The 19,420-nt window shown below is 40.8% G+C and overlaps 2 protein-coding genes across 2 annotated transcripts; both read left to right on the top strand.

Annotated features, from left to right (window-relative positions):
* The first annotated feature begins 2,255 nt into the window (after nt 1-2,255).
* Nucleotides 2,256-8,566, top strand: LOC139640936 (alcohol dehydrogenase 1). Its single transcript, XM_071515139.1, has 9 exons — nt 2,256-2,343; nt 3,627-3,728; nt 3,956-4,097; nt 5,173-5,260; nt 5,579-5,798; nt 5,995-6,255; nt 7,386-7,518; nt 7,743-7,881; nt 8,238-8,566. The coding sequence occupies exons 1-9, from the start codon at nt 2,326-2,328 to the stop codon at nt 8,269-8,271; spliced, it is 1,137 nt and encodes a 378-aa protein (XP_071371240.1). The 5' UTR covers nt 2,256-2,325; the 3' UTR covers nt 8,272-8,566.
* A 3,332-nt stretch (nt 8,567-11,898) lies between these two features.
* On the top strand, nt 11,899-19,419 carry LOC139640935 (alcohol dehydrogenase class-3 chain L). The gene is made up of 9 exons (XM_071515138.1): nt 11,899-12,025; nt 12,899-13,000; nt 15,566-15,707; nt 15,795-15,882; nt 16,275-16,494; nt 17,468-17,728; nt 18,044-18,179; nt 18,896-19,034; nt 19,320-19,419. The coding sequence occupies exons 1-9, from the start codon at nt 12,008-12,010 to the stop codon at nt 19,342-19,344; spliced, it is 1,131 nt and encodes a 376-aa protein (XP_071371239.1). The 5' UTR covers nt 11,899-12,007; the 3' UTR covers nt 19,345-19,419.
* Nucleotide 19,420: the final 1 nt, after the last annotated feature.

Here is a 19,420-nt window from a genome sequence, read left to right on the forward strand (position 1 = left end):
ACTGTACTTGAGGGTTCATAGAGACATAGAAACTGCCACACACACACACACACACACACACCGCAATAGGTAATAACTTTTTACAAAATGCGGGGAAATTTATTACATATTGCGTTCAAGCTGTGTATTACAAAATGCGGCAGATTATTACAAAATGCGGATGTTATTACATAATGAAGTGAAAATTTGTTGTGTTATTACATAATGCGATGTTATTTCATAATGCGTTGTTACAACCCCTAATAAACCTAACAATCACAATAAGGTTCCCAGTACTGCATGCTTGCCTATAAGGGGTGTGCACACTTACACAGCCAAACTTTCCCAAGGCCTCTCAGGCCTGAAGGCAATAAATACACAGAAAATTTAAAGGGTGTGTTGACTGTTGATATCCATAGAGGATTGGTTGAGCCTTAGATTATCTTTGCATTGTAAATAACTTGTGTTTACAGCCACCACTCCCTCAATGAGAAGACGTCAGGAAATAGCCCACACAAAGATGATTAGGGAATAGATAAGAAGAGTGTTTGAAAATGAGGGTGGGTGGGGATTTCACATAGGGGGCTACTGGAGGTCCTCAGCCTTTTGGCAACAAATCTGTGAACTGGTTACATTTCTAAACATACAACTTGACCGTCTCAACAGAATTCAATAGACTTGTTTAATTTCTTTTCTACTTTTGACTGGGAACTGATTAATTTTGCCAGTGATATTTGATTGATTTTGTGTTTAGATAATGTGGTAACACTTTATAATAACCATCATTAATAAATAGTAAATTGATAGTTAATTAAACTTTAGTTAATAGTTATTTTACTGTTAACAAACAATGAAATGATCATTAATAATGTTTACTAATTATTAGTAATGCTATAATTTATGTTATTTTATCATTCGTTTGTGTAATATAAAATCATTTGTTTATAAATTATATATTGTATCATAGCTTTTTACCCTTTTTACCGTCTCTTATCAGCTATGATACAATATATCATTTATAAACAAATGATTTTATATTACACAAACTAATGATAAAATAACATAAATTATAGCATTACTAATAATTAGTAAACATTATTAATGATCATTTCATTGTTTGTTAACAGTAAAATAACTATTAACTAAAGTTTAATTAACTATCAATTTACCATTTATTAATGATGGTTATTATAAAGTGTTACCGATAATGTCAGCTTGTTAGCTAGCTAACCATAGTCTGGTCAGCCGTTACTGTCATGTTGTACCTGATTTGCACACTATAGCTACAGAATATCTAGGAGAAGCTAGCATAAGTAGTGACTATTGTCGCATCTTAACATTAACACTGGTTTCTTGAGCCTGCAAGCTATTTCGCTAGCTAACAAAAAAAACAAAAAAACAAGAGTGTTTTGGAGTAGAGACTAGGGCTAAGTTTACAGTTTACTGTGTCACAGTAACCATTCGGAAACAAATCTGCCTTATCTTGGTTATTCACTTTTCCGTAAAACATTACTGAATTGACCTACATTCGCACAACAACAGTCTTCTTTAGGTATCTCTCTGTTTCTAGCCTGGTTGTTTAGCCATTATTTGTGCACAGCCAATTCTCCAGTGGACCTCCATGCGGTGCCAGATGCAGTTGCTAGGAGTTTAGTGACACAGCTGCATAAATAGCTTAGGCAGTAGCTTAAAAATCTGGGTGGAGATACTGAATGACTGCCTCTATCCCCTACCTCAGCAATTATTGTCTCTCATCTCTTGGCTAATAAGCGTTTCTCACTGGTCTTCACCAAAATGCATCATCCCCGACTTTAGCCCAGGGTTAGCTGTCCCTGCTCTGGACACGGTTAACCCCGCTTTTTAATGACGCTCACCTGGAAATCAGTTAAACTCAGGGGTAACTTTAGTCATCATGAAATCATTCTAAACCTGTGTTTGTACTGGGCAGGTCCCAGTTGTGAATATAATGTATGTAGCTCTGTGGGTGTGAAGGGCAAAGTTCTAGAAGCCTCAGCCCACAAACCTGACTGCAAATATTGAATCAACTTTCCCATAAGGTCTAAAAAGGGACTACAAGGATCTATAAGGAGTGTCAAGTGTTCTTATCTGTAGTGGACTGAAAATGTAATCTCAGTATTAATAGCCTATGGTCATCTCATAGCACTTTAAGAAGCGTCCAAAGTCCCTCCCCTTGTGGATGTTTGTTTGACCCTTCTGTATTGCAGTAGTATTTAAACCTCAAGTCCAAGACCGCTCGTCCTCTCCTCCTCTCACTCCTGTCCCGGAGCTTCTGCTTTCCCAGCTCTTCTCTTCTGTCTTAACTCTTTGTCTTTGCAGCAAGAAAGCATGGCAACTGCTGGAAAGGTAGGTATACAAACATCAACACTTGTGCACTGAGCTTCATTTGATCTTTGTGGAGTTTTTTTTGTGATATGTGCAGGAATATTGCCTATGTCACATAATATTATCTGTTTGACACACTTGTGTTATATGTACATGCACAGACTAAATAAGCTACATGGGGATGCTGTACTAGACAATAAAGCAAAACATAACGGATAGCAATATAACAGGATCTCACATTAATAAAATTGTTTACAAGAATATTATCAGATTTTGAAGTGATATTGTAGTGTTTGAAAACTTGATTTAAATTTCATTGTGTGTGTGCATGATGATTCAGTGGATGGGTGTAGTACTAAGTTTACCACTGATGATGACGATTGAATTCTCTGGTTACAAATATGCACATGTAAGGATTATTTGTCACATATACTTTTTAGCTATTGCCCCAAAATCAAGCAAACCAAATGAAGTCAAAGTTCTTCTGGAAGTTTGCCCTTAAGTCTAGTGCAAGAAAATAAGGATGAATAGTGGTTTAGGTCTCGTAACCTTAAAGTACCTCCCTCTCTCTCTTTCTCTCTCTCTTATCGCTACTGCTCTCTAGCTATCTCTCTCTTCCTCTCTCTCCATTTCTCTTCTCTCTGAGGTCAATGAAATTTAACGTGTTTTGGCTTGGCATACTATTTGAAAGTATCCAGACTGCCTTGCGTAACTGCTGATATTGGCAGAGATAGGATGCTAGTAAGCCAAAAACAAGATATTGTTGGAAGCCCAAGGGTTCATTTAAGTTCGACAAACAGACACTAACCTCAGGGGAACTAAATTTGAAATTCAAGTCAAAACCATTTGTTTATGTGGCCCATATCAAGGGTGAAAACAACTGCTTCACTCTGGGATGCTGAATTTGCCAAGCCTATTGTTACACTCAATTATAGCGTTCAATTCAGTATTGCTTTATGACTTATGCATGGACTTTAAACTGTTGCTTTTCATGTTTGTTGTTTTCCAGGAGCAGATGATATCAGAAATAAATCTATAATATAAAAAAATTGTGAAAACCTCCCTATGTAAATGACCAAGTTGCCCAGTTATCTCAGTGTTTTCTGTAGTGAGGCCTTCTGATTCAGACTTTGAAAACCTCTGACCCTGGAGAAAATGTTTTGTTGTCACATGTTTTTTGGTTGTGTTAATGGGAATAGTGCAGCAAGTGAATTCTTTCACTATACAGTATGGCTAAACTGTGGAAGCCCCCAGTATTTTTATTCAGATCTGATGCTGATTCCTGTGGTGTGACTCTCTCTTAGGTTATCAAGTGCAAAGCAGCGGTGGCCTGGGAGCCCAACAAGCCTTTGGTGATTGAGGACATCGAAGTAGCTCCTCCTCAGGCCAACGAGATCCGCATCAAGGTGAGAGACATACGCATACACACACATTTGTGTACTTACTGTACTTGTGAGGACCTTCCATTGCCTACATTAGCATCTAGAGTCCCACTTTGTGATTTATGCTGATACCTCGGGTGTATTTTTACATAAAAATCTTGTCTAAAGCAGCTTTAAAGAAAGCATGAGGTGCGTACCACCTAACAGAAAAACAAGAACAACCATCAGTGTTTCCATTGTCTTGGGTGCAGATCGTGGCGACCGGGGTGTGCCACACTGACCTGTACCACCTGTTTGAGGGAAAGCACAAAGACGGCTTCCCAGCGGTCCTGGGCCATGAGGGAGCTGGCATTGTGGAGAGCGTCGGGCCCGGAGTCACCGAATTCCAGCCAGGTCTTGATAATAATCAAGTCGGAAAAGCATGTACTGTACAAATACGCACATAAACGAAAAAACACACAAACCAGACATAAGTGCAATTGCACTGGAACTTAGTTTGTGACAAAAATCATACAAAAAATTATATAAATTAAACGTACAGTATGTAATTTCTGCCGCTAGGGGTCTCTCAATCAAAACAATAACAAAAGACGTAGTTTGATGACATCATGAAGTAGCATGGGATCATGGGAGTTTTTTTTCGGCGACAGAACGCGCAGCAAACGGGAATGAATAATCGTGATCCGTCACGAGTGAGCAATAAAAACAATAGAATGAAAAAAACAACAGAGCGGCTAGCTAGTTGGCCGACTTCCTTCCTCACCCTCTGACGTATCATCTAGTGTTTCCCGTGTTTCCCTGGAAGTTAGGGGGTAAAGGGGATATGACGGCATTCACAGGCGACCAAATGAAACACACCATTACCTTGAATAAAATTACAAATTTCTCTGGCTTTGAACATTGTTGGAAACATTTGGGATAACACAACTCAAAAAAATATATAACATAGGTCTAGTCGTTTTTAGATATTTTAATGCGGAAATGTTACATATTATACCTTTAAATTATAAAATTATATAATTGCTTATCCACGATGTTTCCGATCAATTTATGGTGTATTGAAGGGCTGAATGTAAATGGCAGATTTTGATAAAATGGCACAAAATTGCTAAAAGTTTATACGATCACTTGAGGAGGATGGTTGTTTTTTTGTCGAAAAAGGTGTAAAAATGTAGGTGCTGTTGTATGAACATTAGTTGGTACATCAAACTATATTGCCAAGGGCATTTCTTTTACGTCTTGAGACAGCATGAAATGTGACCAACATTAGCCAACACTAAAGAACAATACCAACATGCCCAAGACTAATCAGTTCTTGAAATACTTTCCATTTTTCTCGTGGATGTATTCAGGAAGCCTATTTACTCCCAGCTGATGGAAAGACACCTAATTCACATTTTATTTTTTGCAACATTCCAAAAGTTTGCTTAAAATTCGCTTGGGAACATTTCTTCTGTCTGTCTTTCAGGAGACAAGGTGATTCCTCTGTTCATCTCTCAATGTAGAGAATGTCGCTTCTGCAAGAGTCCTAAGACCAACCTGTGTGAGAACGGATGGTAAGCTCACTAAGCATTAATATCCAGCCAATCTGCACTCCCTCTTCAACTTTATTTTTTCATTCAACTCAACACAACTGCTTTGCTTCAGCTCAAAGCAAGCATGATTGCATTATGTATGTATTTGCTAAAGTCCGTCTTGATGATTGGGACAAAACTTGGACTTATTCTCAAACAAACATTTTAGTATCCTCCAATTTAATTCTCCCTGTCTTTGTCAGTGGAGCAGCTCTAGGTTTTGTCTTGACACCTCTGGATAAGGGATACACAAATTTTGTTTTTGGTTGGATTTTCACTTTAATCAACTCTCCTATGCAGGGCCAGTGATCGTTACGATGTGATGTCGGACTCAGACAGCAGGTTTACCTGTAAGGGCCAGAAGGTGCTGCAGTTCATGGGAACCAGTACCTTCTCCCAGTACACCGTGGTCAACCAAATGGCCGTGGCTAAGATCAACCCAGCAGCCCCTCTGGACAAAGTCTGTCTCCTCGGCTGCGGGGTCTGCACAGGATATGGAGCAGCTGTCAACACCGCCAAGGTGCATGAATATGTGTTTGGGTTAGACCAATATGGACTTTGAAGGCCAATAGTTTGGGCAGGTATTAGAGTATCTTTAAAATGGACCATTTTTGTGCTAAAAACTCTGGAAAGAACATTTAGACCATCATATCTGTGGTCAGTGAGGAATGGTGTTCGTTACAGTGCGGTGTTGACCCTAATCTCTTTCTCTTTAGGTGGAAGCGGGCTCCACATGTGCTGTGTTTGGCCTGGGAGCCGTGGGTTTGGCTGCAGTCATGGGCTGCAAGGTCGCGGGAGCCAAGAGGATCATTGCTGTGGACATCAACCCGGACAAGTTTGAGAAGGCCAAGGTGTTCGGCGCCACCGAGTTCGTGAACCCCAAGGACCACAGCAAACCCATCAGCCAAGTGCTGTCAGAGATGACCAACGGAGGAGTGGACTTCTCCCTGGAATGTGTCGGGAATGTGGGAGTCATGGTGAGGGAGATAGAGGACTTTCTATGTAGCTTTGATGTAGTCTTGCAATAGAAATTACACTCCTCTCATTTCTCTGTCATCAAGAACATTCATTATAATTATCTAAGGAAAGTCAACTGAACTCACTTGCTCTGTTCATGGCAAGACCCTGCTCACAGAACTTGAATGGATAGAACGTTCCTTCCACTATTTGCTATGGTAATTTGGCTAGTACAGCATAAAATGCCGACTATGGATTTTAAGAGTTAGTTGCTATGGTGACAATGCAAGTCTGGGCATTAAGGCTGTAAAGTCTGTCACTCTTGCTTGAGAACTGCAGATGTGTCTGTTAGCAAACTGTCAAAACTCAACTGAAAGCAGCTGTTTGTGATGAGGTTAACGTAACATTATCAAGGATTGTGCTTCTCTCATTAGCTCTTCTCGTCAAAATCAGCATATTAGCAAAACTAGCTGGTACGCATCATCAAACAGGTACCTTTAAATTAATATAGCCCCTTAAATGCTAACATAGCTTAGCCTACCTTTAGTGGAGAAGAAAAGTTGGCATTCGCTAACTTCAAACAGCTAATGGACATTGGCTGAAACAGATTAGCACAGCTATAACCACTTCCACTAACTGCACAAAACGTTTGACCTACCCTACAGCAGCAACCTAGTGGTGGCATGAGTGACAACTTAATTCAGCGGCAATGCCAGTTTTCCACTCCAAAGCAGTGCTGTAAAACCTCTCACCTCAGCAACTTGACACAAGTCAGTTTATACGGAAGCTAGCCCAACGTTACACATAAAAATGGCCGCCACTCCGACCGTCCTGGAATGTTGATTTGAATGGGAAAGACCATTCTATCCATTCAAGTTCTGTGACCCTGCTTCACAGTTCACATACAGTTTTTACTCACATTCATAATGGGAGCTGCCCAGTACTGCTGGCCACTGAGTAGCTCCACTGGAGCAGTTGGGGGTTCAGTGCCTTGCCTAAGGGCACCTCGACAGTAGGTGTTGAGGGAAGGGCAGCGAGCACTACTCATTGACTTTCCCCTCCCACATTTTCCCCAGCTGGTTAGGGATTCAAACTTTCCAGTCACAAGTCCATTTCTGTAACTGACCCTGCGCCGTTTCTCCTGATCTAGCGGAGTGCCTTGGAGTCCTGTCTGAAAGGCTGGGGTGTCAGTGTGCTGGTTGGCTGGACAGACATGGATGACTTCGCTGCCCGACCCATTCAGCTCATCGCTGGACGCACGTGGAAGGGCTCCCTGTTTGGAGGTGAGACACCTGTCAAGTCATTATCACTGACTGATGTAACAGTCCAATCTGTAAGTGGGAGGGAAATAGACTTCATAATGTTTTAACGTACAGAGGTAACTTACTTTCCTTACTTAGCAAGCCAGCGAACCCCTACCTGCTCTCTCAATGTAAGTTGCTCTGGATAAGAGTGTCAGCTAAATGCCGAAAATGTAAATGTTACTGTTATGTATTTTGTGTATCAGGTTTTAAGAGTAAGGACGGCGTACCTGAGATGGTCAATGCCTACCTAGACAAGAAGGTGAAGCTGGATGAGTTCATCACCCATCACATGAACTTGGACCAGGTCAACGATGCCATTGAACTGATGAAGCATGGCCAATGGTAACTTTACACTCTCTTTTTTCCCATGACTCACGTTCTGACTCACTAAATCCACCGATTAAGAATTTATAAGCGCTAGTCTATAGAAGCAATATTTACTTAGAAAGCTCCACACCTCAGCCAGTTATTATCTGAAATCCATGGAATGGCTTTGAACATTTGCTTTAGCCCGTCTGGTACAGTAGATGGGTGGGGGGGCTGCACAACTAGGGGGCAAGTTATTTCAAATCATACTTCAAACCAGTTCTCCCATATTGCAATTCACAACAAAATGCACATCTTTCTTTTCACGGAGCTATTGAAAACCACTGTGTATATCCTAATGAAATAATTTCTCTTTTGTTTCTGCTCCACAGCATCCGGACAATTGTGAGCGTTTCTCCACAGTAAGATGGATGGCCAGTGTGTTGCTTTCAATAATCCCATAGGCATTCAGAAAAAACAGCTGCTGTATTGTATCTGCAGCGCAATATTCATGTAAATGCCACAGAGAAGCATGGAGATTGCGCATAATGAAGAGATTATTCAAATTATGCGCAATATGCATGACCTTGAACACTCAATGCTAAACGTGCAGCATCAGGGCTATGATGAGAAACAACATCAAACATTTATTTTGCAACATCCCCAAAATGGAGTAAAAGCTAAAATTGTCAAGGTGTTTATGACCCAAATAAAAGAACAGATGGGATCTATGGCTTCTTTGTTGTTTTTTGTGTTGTTTTTTATTCCATAGGCATACAATACATGAGGTTAAACTGAACAGCACATTGTCAAAGATTTCAACTGGATTTACATAACCTTTATAGTAGTTTAAAATATATTTTCATCTGAAAATATCAATGATTTCATCTTACAATAGCAACCTCATGTACCTCACTAATATAGGAATCAATTATTCTGTAACAATTCATTTTTTTTCAAGGTTTGGTTAGGGTTAGTCATCATATGGCTTCTAGGCCGCCTATAATATGAAGATGAATATGTGTTTTTAATATTTTCTCCAGTCAAAACTGCGAGTGCTAACCATGGGATGTCAGAGAAAGTTAGACTCTAACACATAAAAGAAGCTAGGCTGGATCAAACACCCTCACACATCAAAGTGGCTTAGATCACATTCAAACTGCTGAGTAATTCTCAGTGTCATGATTAAATTACACTTGAAAACACACTCGCACGCACACGTGCACGGCATAAAAGCAAATTAATGTCATATGAAAATAGTATTCCAATAAAATTGAGTGATGGTCTGTATGTTCTCATATACACAAATCTATCTGGAAGAAACTTGACGAAAGAAAAAAAATGAAAATAGAATATGAAATCTTTGGTCCAAATGTTACTACAGAAATCCTTATTAGTCTGAAGAGAAAAAGATCTCTCGAGCTAATTAAGCAGATAGTTGCAATCCCAGTCAACTTTTCAAAATTAGTGAGCTCTTGAAAGGATGTCAGGATGAAAACAAATACATATTTTCTTTGTTACCACTGATATTTTATATTATCATATCTCAGTTGTTCTCAATCCTGGCCCTTGGGATCCAGACTGCTAGTTTTCTATCCTACCAGCTAGTTAATTGCAGTTAATTGCATTCACCTGGTGTCCCAGGTGTAAATCAGTCCCTGATTACATGACTAGAATGAAAACCAGCAGGACTCTGAGTCGTGAAGACCATTCGATTGAAAACCATTGAGATATTGATAAGATTAACTATATCAGTGGTCTCAAACCATGTGCCATGGAGGGCCGAGAGTCTGCAGGTCTTCATTCCAACCAAAGTCTACACCAGGTGATTGGTATACCACTGATTAGCACACCTTCAACTAGACAGGAGAAACTAATGGTGCTTTCCATTTGCACTGGGAAGTCGGAATTTCCGAGTTCCCAGTCAGAAATTTCAACTGGAACGCCCCCTAAAGTTGGATTTCCGACTCGGAAAGTCGGGAGAACCTCACCAACTCCGACCTCAAAATCCAAGATGGCTGCTCCGCCTGGCTGCTAGAAAGTCCTCTATCTCCCTCCGCCTCAAGCTGTAGTAATATACTGTTTATTAGTACTTCTGTCTTATTTGTGTCTCATTAAATCTGTGGACATGTTGCTACAGTGTTTGTATGCGCAAAATACCGCGTAATGCGTTGTTATCAACTGGTATTGATAACAATGGCTAACCAGGCTAGAACAAACCCCACTTCCCCCACCCTGTGAAATAAAAATAACTAATTGGTTTTCCGACTTGAATTACTGGAACGCGGTCAACTCGGGTGTGACGTCATTCCCAGCTCCGACTTCCGACTTCCGTGGTAAATGGAACGCAACATAATCACCACTGTTTTAGCTTAATTTAGCCTAGCCTAGCTTAGCTTTGATGTGATAAAGACGTGATTTGATTTGGGAAATAAAAAAATACATGATTAAAAATTATGTGTATTTGACCCCAGATGATAGCACAAGAAACTGTTACTTAAAACATGTATTTCTATTGTGGTCCTCGAAGAAAGAATAACCTGCCATAAAACACAAAACCCAATAAACACATGATGGAAATATCATAGGATATACAGTACATGGCACAAGCTAAATTGTCCTAATAATGCCCACTTCTCAATTTCTAATGTTGTCACTTCCTTTTTAAATGGCGACAGGTTTTAATTTGCAGGGGGAGACAGTTCTCCAAACTGATACTAAGGACGCAAAACCAGCAGAGATTTTCACATTGGGATCACGCAGAACTTAAAGTTTGCAGAGCGGTATTATAGGAATGTTGACTTTGAGCCAGAGCAATTTGAGATTTTAGATATCCAGGGGCATTCATAACTTTATGATTAAGTTGAAGTTAAGTTCGTCTTGAGTTCTTCTTTGATCAAATCTCAAAGTGCTACAGAGAAATTCAGATGAGATTCGATGGGGCAGCAGAGGGACATGGGGCAGTTTTTCTGAATAACTGAATGTTGTCTGCATAGGAAGGAAATCCCATGCTTCTTGATGACACAGCCGAGGGGGAGCATGTATAAAATGAGAAGGATGGGGCCCAGGACTGGATTTGAGCGTCTCAGTGAAACATGCTCCATTCCACCAAAGAGGGAGGACTGAATTGAGTCCAATGCTGTTTTGCAGACGCTAGAGACGCTACATACATAAATACTCTACACTACGCTAGCGCTTCCTAGGTGCTTGTGTGGAGGGGTGAGGTGGGGTGTTATGCATGATTGGAGTAAGTGAAACTATACATTGACTTTAAACTCCACCTGTTAACATCAAAGTGCTGTGGCAGCACAGTGTTGTTGGAACTAAGAGAATCACTAAGAGAATCACTGACTGCTTGACTTGACCACTACAGTTAGAAAATCACAAGCTACAGTACTTCCTGGTATGTGGATGTACAGCACCAGGCTCCAGCTGTTGATGCTTGTTTGACTTCTACAGTACTGCCTGGACTCTGGGGCTCTGTAGCCTAAACAGTGCATAATTCCCCTAAGCAGTGTGCATGGCAGAGAGAGTCACACCCACGAACGAACAAACAAATGCACAGAGCCCGGCTCCTATAGAGGAGGCTGGTTGCTTTACAATTCCCACAATGAAACAGTTTTTTTTTTAATACTTACAAAGCAAAGATGAAATTTAGTACTAGGAACTCTCTATAAATGAGACCAGAGGCAAGGTTATCACCCTAAACTAAAACTAAAACTAAGATGAAAACTATGTGTTAAAGAACATTGTAATAAAATGACATAAAAATAAAAATGAGACTTTGTGGAAAAACTAAAACTAAACTAAAACGTGTCTACTTGTAAAACTAACTAAAATAAAACAAGAATATACATGAAATGTCTTAAGTTTAAAGAGAAATCAAAATGTTAAGATTATGCATGGCTAATATCTAGTTTCTAAATGATTTCTTTCTACTTTTTTCTACTTACTTTTTACACCGTCCCTCACATCTGCTAAAAGGTAGCGAACAAGGCAGCTGAAAGTATTAGGACACGCCCAGCTTTAGTGTCAGACAGCAGGAAGTGTTTGGACGCAGCCCAGTGAAAACCTATAGGCAGACCTCTTCTTTATGATAGGTCTAACCTCTGATAAGATCTCCTCTTGAACCTAACCTTGTTGGGTCTGCTTGTGAAACAACATGGCAACCGCTGGGAAGGTAAGCATGCTACCCTTTTGTTACATGGAATTACAGTAGAGTAATGTACTTTTGCTGCAAAGGTTTCAATGAATCTGAATGTGAAAACACTGGTGGGACCGTCAGGGTTTTTCTCCTGCTAGGTGCTATGTTTACACAGAAGGAAGGAGTGTTTATAAGAGGGAGGATTATCTGGGGCGGCAAAGAAGGGAACATAGAGGAAAGCTAGAAGAAGTCCACTCAATTTGATTCTATTGAAATGGACACATGGAATATTAGTGATTGTGTAAGAACTGTTTAAAAATTCCACTGTTCCACCATGTTTACGCAATCTATGGGGGACAAAAAACAGGAAGAGTTGTCCGAGAGCTGTGTGACTCTTGGGAGACATTTGTCAAATACTAGACTATTTGCGTAAATGCTGTTTCAAAAAAGTCCTTATTGTTCCAACACATCTGTATAATCAAGGGAGGACAAAACCGGACAAATAATATGTCTCTTGGAGACATCTATCCAAAGTTCAGTTCACTTCAATGTCATATCCAGCCTGTTGAGAGATAAAGAACATAAATATTCTGTCATTGAATCCATTATCAAATGAAGTGCAGTTTCTCTTGACATTTTGAATTGAGTTGACAGCGAATTGATGACTGTGTAATGTTGGTTTAATAAAACAGCTTTCCCATTGTTATGTCCACACATCAATCATCTGGCTCTTAGCGAATCATTTGTTGGACACTTTTTCACTTAACTTGACAAACATTCAAAGACTGCTTAACCTAACATTCCATTATCCCCCACCCTGAGGTTAATGGGTGCAATGTCAAGAGAGTTGTTATCCTGAGTAATGCCAACCCCACTACAGTTGTAAAGTCATGGGATGCTGTGTTGTAGGTGATCCGATGCAGAGCTGCAGTGGCATGGGAGGCTGGGAAACCCCTGGTGATGGAGGAGGTGGAGGTGGCACCTCCTAAAGCGGGGGAGGTGCGAGTCAAGGTAATGGATCACAAAGTTTGAGGTGGGGCAAGGTGTGTTCGCTACTGACACTCCTTTTTACTGATTGGATAAGATTTGGTGGGTGTCAGTCATAAAAAACTGGAGTGACCTCAGTGACACATCAGTGAGAGGGGAACTGCCTGAAGGCACATCAGAGGAAACTCTCATGAGCCATTAGTGTGCAGAATGTGACTTGAAGAAGAAAAAAATACTAAATAAATTACTAAAGGGAAACCCTTCTTAATTTAAATAAATACACCTAGTTTTTGGGAGATTGGTCCATTGGTCAACTTACCTGCTAAATGATGAGAACACAGACACCAAAATCATCCATGTGTCCCTGGTAGATCATTCACTTAATTAGCATACACTGTGTTGAGAGAATGTAGCAGAATCTCAAAAGTGAGAAAAAAGTAAATTGTAGCAGCTGTACAGTTAAATGGTAAGTAACTGTAAGTAATATACAGCTAAAAATCACTGTGCAGTGGATGAATGGTGGTTGTTCACCTAAAATAGTTCCAAAAATAAACCTACAAAAAAAGCTATATTGAGTTAATGATATTTCACTTTTAAAATGTATTCATCTATAGGCTATATAATACAAAACACTAAACATTTTATTACTAAAAGGTCAGCCTTCTTACTTTGAATAATGATAGTGGCCTATTATCACTGAACATAGTGCTAAAGTGTTAGCATGGCGTCTGCTATCACTCAACATAGTTTATGCTAAAGTGTTAGCATGAAGCCTGCTATCACTCAACATAGTGTATGCTAAAGTGTTAGCATGAAGCCTGCTATCTATCAACATAGTGTATGCTAAAGTGTTAGCATGAAGCCTACTATCACTCAACATAGTGTATGCTGTGTTAGCATTGGAGCGTCACTCAACATAGTGTGTGCTAAAGTGTTAGCATGAAGGACTGGAGCTAATGATCTACCGGGTAAATTGACAATCTCTCAAACTATACTTGTGTATATCTTTAAAATTTAATATATGCTATTTCAGTGGTTTAGAACAGTCCAGTTAAAATATTTGTGAACATGAACAATTCTTCCAAACTAGATAAATACTTTGTGAGTCTGTGATGTCAAGATGTGAAATTTGGAGCTGCCTTAGGCAATAAACTGAAGACTGATGTTGAGGACCTGCAAACGTTTTGAGTTTTTATACACAAATGAGCAGCAGTGCTATCAGTTCTGAAACAGAAAATGTACCTTATTCCCAGAAATCCCCCAGCTGTGCTCTCACAGCCATGGGACTGTCCTACACCACAAAAATGAATTCTTAACACTAGAAAGGCCAGACCACGGACAATTGATGGCTGTTATGAATTTTAGAATTGAAAAAATCTCTGCTTTCAAAATGTCCCTCGATGACTTTTCTTTGACCCAATTTCCAGTGTTGTAAGATGTTCAAATCCCACAAGAAAATAGTTGTTAAAACTGCATTTACCCCTTTCAGCAGACAGCTTTTTGGCCTTCTCTTGGACCCCAAAATCTGTTGGTCTTTCTGGTGTTACATTGAGCAATATTCCCCTTTGAGGAATACTAATTTGTTGCTAAATATTTGTAGATCTTAAAACTGCATGATTTAAAACTTACACGTGTGTAAATGTATTCACCAAACTTGAAGTGGGTGGTAGGATGAATTATGCAGTAGTACAACAGCTGATAGAAACTCAGACTCAGCAGTGGTTGTTGTAGTAGCTGTTGAAAGGGATAACAGTGGAGGCAGAGATAGTCTAAACTCAGTTAGCAGTTTAACAACAGATTATGAAGTTTTCATGGTGACCATTGCCTGAGAGATAACTGCAGCTCAGATAAATTACTGTAACCTATGGACTACTATATATAACCTACAGCATGTAATGACGTCAGTAAGGTGTACTGTGCACCTTTAGATTGTTTATACAAGTTCCCGGTTTCTTGAGTTTCTTGATTTCGCTAACATATTTACATTCTCAAGTGAAGGCAAATAGAAATCATTGTTGACTAGAGTTAATAGTTCAGACTGTTGAGATCTTGGTAGTTATTTTGTGCTGATTCATGACCATGGGCTTCCAGAGTTTTTGGAAATCTACTTTAAAATGTCAGAAACAAACAAAATCGCCACATTTGCTGAAAATGCCACTTTTTTATGAAAAGCTGCCCCACCGTGATATAATATACTCTTTGAGGAAGAGCCTCATCTTTCCTGTTTCACCCCTTAGAAAAAAATAACACTAAACTACAGTCTGAGATATTAAAACCTTTCAAGGCAAGAATCGCATAGGACCCACATTTCAAGAGTCATGTACTTTAATTTTGGTTCTTGGCCACTTCACGTGCAGTTCATAAAGTAATATGAATGTGCTGAATTAATGCCATATATGCTAAAATGATACATTTAAGGTGAATATTGCTATCAAAAGACAATTTAAATGAGAACTAATCACATTTGATTCCTGAACTGATGAACTTCCCTCTATTTTAGCTGATATTCATTCCTTGTCCGCATGAAGTGAGCGCACCGATTGTTTTAAATGGACTCGATATGGATCAGATCACAATCCTGTATTTCAGATTGTGGCCACAGGGATCTGCCACACTGACTCCTACACACTGAGTGGCTCGGACCCTGAAGGAGTTTTCCCCGTGGTGCTGGGCCACGAGGGAGCCGGCATCGTGGAGAGTGTTGGAGAGGGAGTCACCAAGTTCCAAGCAGGTAGGAGGACAGGACAATTAGTGCTCACAGTGTAAATGTTTGCACCGGAATGGCTTTGAACAGGACATGTCATATTTGTGTTTTCAGGAGACACGGTCATACCCTTGTACGTCCCGCAGTGTGGAGAGTGCAAGTTCTGCAAGAATCCCAAAACCAACCTGTGTCAAAAGATCAGGTAAATGTCCTGGATTAAAGCTGAACTAGGTAACCTTGCATGTTGGCGGGTCCAAATGCCAGCAAGAGGTACGGGGTTTCGATTAGTTGGGAAAATTAACAGCTGTGTGTCTTAATTAATCATGCACGCAATGTGAACCATCTCAAATTGCAAGGAAGATTCTCTGTGCTTACTTTCATGAGAAGAACGCTCCAACACAACTTGGGAAGAATGTTCTCCACAAGGACACAAGTATCGACTTGGCATTCTTGGTTTTGATAATCAGTCAGTATTTTTACATAAAAACCTTGCCTAGTGCAGCTTTAGGGTGCTTGTAACCCATTATGGGAGATCATACCACTGCCTCAGCTGGACAGTTGTTAAATCTTGTGCTTCTGTCTCCTGGTCTCCAGGCTGACCCAGGGCAAAGGCCTGATGCCAGATGGGACGACCCGTTTCTCCTGCAAGGGCAAGAGCCTTTTCCACTTCATGGGCTGCAGCACGTTCTCTGAGTACACCGTGGTCGCTGACATCTCTCTGGCCAAAGTGAACAAGATGGCTCCTCTAGACAAGGTGTGCCTGCTGGGTTGTGGCATCACCACCGGCTATGGAGCAGCTCTCAACACTGCCAAGGTCAGTTATCCGCTAAGATACCAATAATAGTGATTCTCTTCCATATGTACGGTACTGGTCATTGCAGTGTCACTGTTATCAGTGCTGTTCTTGTTAGACTTGCTTATTACACCCAAAGACATAATTCCTTTCACAGTTATGGTTTAAAAACGATGGCAGAAATCCCAGATCCGGATCACCACTAAAATCAAATCAATTGTTCCTTGGCCCAAGGCCTATCTGTCCACCAAATTTCATGGAAATCTGTTTATATTTTTTTGAGTTATGGGCAAAAATGAGCGCCTTTCACACTTTCGATATTCCGTAAAGGTTAATCTGTCAGTTTCCCCCCTCAAGACCTAGTGAAATTCCCAGGAATCTTCCTTTGCATGCAAATGGTTACAATGGTCTTGCGTAATACGCTTTCACGTAGAGCGAGGGAACCAATCACAAGAGACTCTGGGGTGACGTATTTCATTCTCATGGCAGCATTTGTTTGGAGCAGAGAGCTGGAAGTTTGAAAACCGGCGAAATGAGCAAATGTTTTGTTTTCTAAAATGTCTGGAAATTGGACGGACATCAAGACAAGGGAGCTACTAACCGCCCGAGCAGAGGATGAGAACAAGCAGCCACAGGAGGTCCTCATTCACCATTTTCTGCCAATCCACCAATACCAAGTGACGTCTTCCATTGCGTTCCGTAAAGGCCAGATGTTGAGGATGTTGCCTGCTAGATGACCACAATCTGTCAACATGTTTAAAACGACTCCAATACCTGTTGAGCCTAATTTTTACATAAGGTCCTAACATCCACATAATCATTGTTTTACATTGTAATTTATCTCTTTTACATTGTGTTTTAATTTTCTTATTTATTGGGATTTTGTTATATAAATACAGAAAGTGTGATTTATTGTGTATTATCCAGGATTCTGTATGTGAGCAGCAGAGATCTGCCGACCTGTAACTGTGTCTCACCTTGCTCCGCCCCTCAGGTGGAGGCGGGGTCAACCTGTGCGGTGTTTGGTCTCGGAGCGCTGGGCCTGGCAGCGATCATGGGCTGCAAGGCGGCCGGGGCAGCCAGGATCATCGGCGTCGATCTCAACCCTGACAAGTTTAAAACCGCTCGAGAGTTTGGGGCCACCGACACGGTGAACCCCAAGGACCACAGCAAGCCCATCCAGGAGGTTCTGGTAGACATGACAGATGGAGGGGTGGACTACTCCTTTGAGTGTGTGGGCAATGTGGGGATCATGGTGAGATGAATTATTATCAAGAGTGAAGGATTACGATGACACAGATAATGTAATCTCACATTGTTGACCAGCTCTGTACTTAAAATAATTAATCCGTGGATATGAAAAAATGTGAAATGGACCACACAAATCATGATTATCTTTAAAGGTATTTTTTAGCTGATTGTCATCCGGTACAGTGGTTCTTAACCATGTGGCCTCATTACCCAAGAATGTTTGGTTGGAATGAAAATGCAGACTCTTGGGTCATGATTAGGGTTAGGGTTAGGCCAATATCCAATATTTAATATAAGGTCTTTGGTCTTTTTGTGGCAGAGGGCAGCGCTGGAGGCCTGCCATAAGGGATGGGGTACCAGCGTCATCATCGGCGTGGCGGCAGCCGGACAGGAGATCTCCACCCGGCCCTTCCAGCTGGTGACGGGACGCACGTGGAAAGGCACTGCCTTCGGAGGTACATTTCAGTAGGAGTTCATCTTTATAATCCCTCATAGTCTGACAGTGATTCCCATGACGTTCAAGTCTCCCCATTAGTTAGATTTTAGCGTTTTCTCGTGTCACTTTGTGATTAATGTGCCATCAATAATTTAGTATTGATAGTCACAGATTATAATTCTGAGAAGCAAACAAATCAGTATTCCGCAGAATGCTTAACGATTCCGGCTCGATGCCAAACCATTAAATATGCATTGAAGTCAACCGTCAAAAATGTATAGGCATAGGTAGAGATTTGGGGGGGAGACATGTCCGACTCAGTATTAGAAAGATGAATTGTCCCCACCAATTATTTCTACCTCAAACTCATTGAGTTTTACTAAGCACATCTTGCATAAACACCCCTTTCTCTTTAAAGGGGTTTAAGAGGTTCAGTTTAGTTTAGCAATGTCTTTCTGTATTTCACATTGAGCTATCTTTTGTTTCGATCCTTCTGATGAAATGAGGGGAAACGGAGTTGCATTTAGTATCCCACCATGCCCCCAGTATATCAGTGTGATTCTCTTCCCAGAGTTTGATGTTCCTCCAAAGAATGAAACCTATAGGCAACAAAGAAAAAAAAAATCAACTTGTCTTTCTCTCTCAGTTCCTGAAAAGTTACCTTGTGGAAGATGAAAGGTTTCTTGCAATACCCCTGATGAAATGAGGTCACTTAAAAGTCTGCACTTTTCCCAGGATACAAGAGTATCGAGAGCGTCCCCAAACTGGTGGAGGAGTACATGAACAAGAGGCTGAAGGTGGACGAGTTTGTGACGCACACGCTCCCCTTTGAAAAGATCATTGACGGTTTTGATCTCATGCACGCCGGGAAATGGTAAGCCTCGCTTTCGGATGCATTCGGAGCCGTTTGTTATGTTAATGTCCGTAGCCTTCTCGTGTCCCACCGAGTGGTGTCTGTCAAAGGCTGCGTGCGTCACCGCTGCCCTCTGTTGAGGACAAAACCGAGATGTGTCGAGTGGTGTGACACAGGGCTTTATAATGCGCCCCCCCCCAAGAGGCCGCACGTCCTTCAAAGACGAGCATTATGTGTGTCAGTATTATATTTCAGGTCTGAGAAGTGCCACATCTGTAACGTCACGTCTCATTTGCCTCCTTCCAGCATTCGCGTCGTCCTGAACTTCTAGACGTAGAGCCGAGAGGAGCGCGGAGAGCCATGACGTCACGCCCGCCCAGTTCAATAAATAATCTTTCAATTCCCTG

Source organism: Centroberyx affinis, unplaced genomic scaffold (assembly GCF_046629955.1).
Source record: "Centroberyx affinis isolate AG114_WGS23_722 - 3 ecotype Tasmania unplaced genomic scaffold, CSIRO-AGI_Caff_v1 ptg000313l_1, whole genome shotgun sequence".
NCBI classification, from domain to species: Eukaryota; Metazoa; Chordata; class Actinopteri; order Beryciformes; family Berycidae; genus Centroberyx; species Centroberyx affinis.

Excerpts from the sequence above, each read along its gene's own strand:
- LOC139640935 (XM_071515138.1), top strand. Across the intron at positions 15,708-15,794 it reads AGTCACCAAGTTCCAAGCAG|GAGACACGGTCATACCCTTG; the intron begins GTAGGAGGACAG and ends TTGTGTTTTCAG. Across the intron at positions 18,180-18,895 it reads GAAAGGCACTGCCTTCGGAG|GATACAAGAGTATCGAGAGC; the intron begins GTACATTTCAGT and ends CACTTTTCCCAG.
- LOC139640936 (XM_071515139.1), top strand. Across the intron at positions 5,261-5,578 it reads AACCTGTGTGAGAACGGATG|GGCCAGTGATCGTTACGATG; the intron begins GTAAGCTCACTA and ends TCTCCTATGCAG. Across the intron at positions 7,882-8,237 it reads CTGATGAAGCATGGCCAATG|CATCCGGACAATTGTGAGCG; the intron begins GTAACTTTACAC and ends TCTGCTCCACAG.